This window comes from Otolemur garnettii, unplaced genomic scaffold, assembly GCF_000181295.1.
Source record: "Otolemur garnettii isolate 467f Iridium unplaced genomic scaffold, OtoGar3 scaffold00046, whole genome shotgun sequence".
In the NCBI taxonomy this organism is placed as follows: Eukaryota; Metazoa; Chordata; class Mammalia; order Primates; family Galagidae; genus Otolemur; species Otolemur garnettii.
Window position 1 is genome coordinate 8725618 of NW_003852441.1, and position 4319 is coordinate 8729936.

Below are 4319 nucleotides of genomic sequence, written 5' to 3' on the forward strand. Positions count from 1 at the left end.
CTCGCTTGAGCCCAGGAGTTGGAGGTTGCTGTGAGCTGTAATGCCACGGCACTCTACCCAGGGGGACAGCTTGAGGCTCTGTCTCAAAATAAATAAATAAATAAATAACCTTGGGGATTCATCTCCGTGGTCATAAAGCCTCCTTCTTCCTCCATTTTTTCTCTAAGCATCTAAACACCATATTCACCCAAATTCAAATTACTAGAGATATAAAATCCTAAATAATCCCCTAAGTCAGCGGTTCTCAAGCTGTGGATCACGACCCCTTTGTAACAATGAAAATACATCCTGCATGTCAGATATTTACATTACGATTCATAACAGTAGCAATATTGCAGTTATGAAGTAGCAATGAAAATAATTTTATGGTTGGGGGTCACCACAACGTGAGGAACTGTATTAAAGGATTGCAGCATTAGGCAGGTTGAGAACCACTGCTGTAAGTATTTATTGATAACAAGTCAACAACAGCTGGAAACACCTCCCACTGGGGCAGCCTGGTGGGAATTGTGTGGTTTGCCCTGCAATGTTTACATTCACGGTTGTTCTCAGTGGGTTCTGTTGACAGGAGTTGCTCAGCTTCCAGTAGTTTATAGCAACAGACACATCCTTTCTCCCTTGGCATGGGCCCAAATCATATAGTTTGCTCTCTCCTCCAATCTTAGCACAGTGCTTTGCACCCGTAAGTAGCATCACACTAATAGTGTAAGAGGAAGTTGGTGGATGATGAAATTTTTCCCTCTGTTCACAGGTGAGCTGAGTCGTCAGCTAGAAGAAAAGGAAAGCATAGTGTCCCAACTCTCCAGGAGCAAGCAAGCATTTACCCAACAAATAGAAGAGCTCAAGAGACAGCTGGAGGAGGAGAACAAGGTGTAGCCCCCAAAGGAGGCTTCCTTCGTCTCATTTTCAGACACTGCCTGTAGTAGGGGTGATGACAGGAGCACATCTGGCTTGTATCATGCAGGTGGCACTAAATGCACTCGGGGTGGGGGCTCCTCTTTCTTGACTTCTGCAGGCCAAGAACGCCCTGGCGCATGCCCTGCAGTCCTCCCGCCATGACTGTGACCTGCTACGGGAACAGTATGAGGAAGAACAGGAATCCAAGGCTGAGCTGCAGAGGGCGCTGTCCAAGGCCAACAGCGAGGTTGCCCAGTGGAGGACCAAATATGAGACGGATGCCATCCAGCGCACAGAGGAGCTGGAGGAGGCCAAGTACGCGACTGTTTGCCTTTAGAACCAGAGCCCTTGCACAGTCACATGGTTGAGAACAACTTGGGAATGCATTTGATGAATTTGTCTTTGTTACTAGATGTTTTCCCATCCCATGTGTCTTCACCTGGCGTTAGCACATTTCATTAAGACAAACAACTTTGATCTTGTTTACGGACAAGACAAATCATTGGTCCTGGATTTTAAGCAGATAGGAAATTCTCCTGGGCTGTGAAAGCACGCAGGCGTTTGAATCACATAGATTAGTAGTGTGAGTCCAATGTGATGAGCAGTGATGTTCAAGCAGATTGAAACATAAATAGCATCTGTTTCTTTTTCATATTTGTTAAGGAAAAAACTTGCTCAGCGCCTTCAAGATTCCGAGGAACAGGCTGAGGCGGTGAATGCTAAATGTGCTTCCTTGGAGAAGACCAAGCAGAGGCTGCAGGGAGAGGTGGAGGACCTGATGGTCGATGTGGAAAGAGCCAACTCCCTGGCTGCCGCTCTGGACAAGAAACAGAGGAACTTTGACAAGGTGTTGGGTCAGCTCCATGCTGGCTGAAAGCCATGATGTAGGAGGTTTCTAGTAGTCATGAAAGGAGGAGGCTGGGTCCCAGTCTGACTCTGCCCCCGCCCCCACCAGCAGTGTGACCATGGGCCAGTTCCTGAACCCTACCCTGGCTTGGACTCCCTCATCTGTCAAACAGAATGGGAAAGGGGTGCAGGTAGAGGACCTCTTCAAACACTGTTGGTGGAGAGAAGTCTACTTCACTGCTCAGCTCCAAACATTTTCCCTTCCCCCATCCTGCTGGTCTGTGTATATGGCTGACATGTCAGACTCTGACTTGGGTACTGCTGGTGGCCATTCTGGAAGCCCCCATTCTGGATGGCAGATAAGGTTGATTCAAACCAATGTTTTAATGAAATATTTAGAAGTGCAGGGTCATTTTATTTTATTATTTTTTGAGACAAAGTCTCACTTTGTTGCCCTCAGTAGAGTGCTGTGGTGCCATAGCTCACAGCAAACTCAAAATTTGGGGCTCAAGTGATTCTCTTGCCTCAGCCTCTCGAGTAGCTGGGACTGCAGGCACCCTCCACAAAGCCTGGCTATTTTTAGAGATGAGATCTAGCTCTGGTTCAGGCTGATCTTGAACCTGTGGGCTCAGGCAATCCACCTGTTTTGGCCTCCCAAGTGCTAGGATTACAGGCATGAGCCCCCATGCCTGGCTGTGCAGGTCCATTTTAGCATTAAAGAAAGGGCATTTATACCCAGCTAATTCCTTCTCAAAGGATCTATTTTCTTTTTTTGAGATGGTAATTATTACTGACTGATTACCTTGAGTAAGTCTTGATTAGTCCAATAATCAATCACAAGGATCCAGGTAAGCAATGGTAGCCTGGCTCTATACTTAATAGTAGTATTTAGCTAGAAGCCTGGAGGAGGGGAGCTCACAAGCGGAGATGCCTTCCATCCTGGTGTTTCAGGTGCTGGCTGAATGGAAGACCAAGTGTGAGGAGAGCCAAGCAGAGCTGGAGGCATCTATGAAGGAGTCTCGCTCCCTGAGCACTGAGCTCTTCAAACTGAAAAATGCCTACGAGGAAGCCTTAGATCAACTTGAAACCGTGAAACGGGAAAATAAGAACTTAGAGCGTAAGCTGTTCAAAATAGTCTGAAATGGTCTGAAACTTCCTCTCTCATGTTCTGTTGCCCAAGAGTGTGCTGACCTGTATGTGACTCCTTTATTTAGACCCGCACATGCATGTCTGTTAATGCACACACAGAGTGTGTTCACTATCTGAGGGATTATTTTTGAGTCTCTTTTAATACAGTATCTTATCTCTAGGAATAGGAGTCTTTAGAATTACAATGAACTAGTTAAAAAGCATTGAGTTAGTGCTTTTCATGCCTGGAAACCCACACAGAGGCATTTATATGCAGTTGAAACATTTCTTTGCAGAGGAGATAGCAGATCTCACAGAACAAATCGCTGAAAATGGGAAAACCATCCATGAACTGGAGAAATCGAGAAAGCAGATCGAGCTGGAAAAGGCTGATATCCAGCTGGCTCTCGAGGAAGCAGAGGTGAGCCCTGCTGGGGTGACAGGCGCAGAACAGTGGTGCTGTGGCCTGGGCAGCTGGTGGGCCTTCTCCATTTGCGTGTTCAAATCATAGTCCGTACACCTTGTCCTCTCCCATCACACAGCATGACTGTGAGGCAGAATGGGATAATATCTAGATTACCTTGAACTTCTTGGAGAAAAGCATTACATTAAAATATGTCTAAAAGTGAAATTTTGCTTTTAAGATGGATTTAAAACATCTATAATGTGTTTTATCCTCCCAAGAAATATATAATTTCAATGCTGTTATTGTTAGACAGTATAATCCAAACCCACTAGCAATGAAACAGATTTTATTTCTGTACTGAGATAAATTAGGGATTTTTTTTTTCTTTTTTTTGAGACAGAGTCTCATCCTGGTAGAGTGTGATGATGTCACAGCTCACAGCAACCTCAAACTCTTGGGCTTACACGATTCTCTTGCCTCAGCCTCCTAAGTAGCTGGGACAACAGGCGCCCACCACAACGCCCAGCTATTTGTTGTTCTTGTTACAGTTGTTATTGTTCTTTAGTTGGCCTGGGGCTGGGTTAGAACCCTCCAGCCTCAGTGTATGTGGCTGGCACCCTACCCACTGAGCTACGGGTGCCACTCAAATTAGGGATTTTTTTTTTGAGACAGAGCCTCAAGCTGTCACCCTGTAGGGTGCTGTGGTATCACAGCTCACAGCAACTTCCAACTCCTGGGCTCAAGCGAGTCTCCTGCCTCCGCCTCCGCCTCCCAAGTAGCTGGGACCACAGGTGCCCGCCACAACGTCTGGCTATTTTTGGTTGCAGCCATCATTGTTGTTTGGTGGGCCTGGGTTGGATTCGAACCCGCCACCTTAGTTGTGTGTGTGGCTGGCCCCTTAGCCACTTGAGCCACAGGCACCGAGCTGATTTTTTTTTCAAATATAGTTTCACATTGTCCCCCTTGGTAGAGTGTTGTGGCCATCATAGCTCACAGCAATCTCAAACTCTTGGGCTTAAGCAATCTTCTTGCCTTCGCATCC

The 4319-nt window shown here is 46.4% G+C and overlaps 1 protein-coding gene across 1 annotated transcript in view; it reads left to right on the forward strand.

Moving 5' to 3' along the window:
- The window catches only part of LOC100952936 (myosin-3), a 25844-nt gene that overhangs the window by 17577 nt on the left and 3948 nt on the right, over positions 1 to 4319 (forward strand). The window contains exons 29-33 of the mRNA XM_012806006.1: positions 752 to 870; positions 1016 to 1212; positions 1561 to 1744; positions 2695 to 2860; positions 3168 to 3292. Of these exons, the coding sequence (XP_012661460.1) occupies positions 752 to 870; positions 1016 to 1212; positions 1561 to 1744; positions 2695 to 2860; positions 3168 to 3292 (791 nt within the window). The remainder of the gene's footprint in view (positions 1 to 751; positions 871 to 1015; positions 1213 to 1560; positions 1745 to 2694; positions 2861 to 3167; positions 3293 to 4319) is intronic.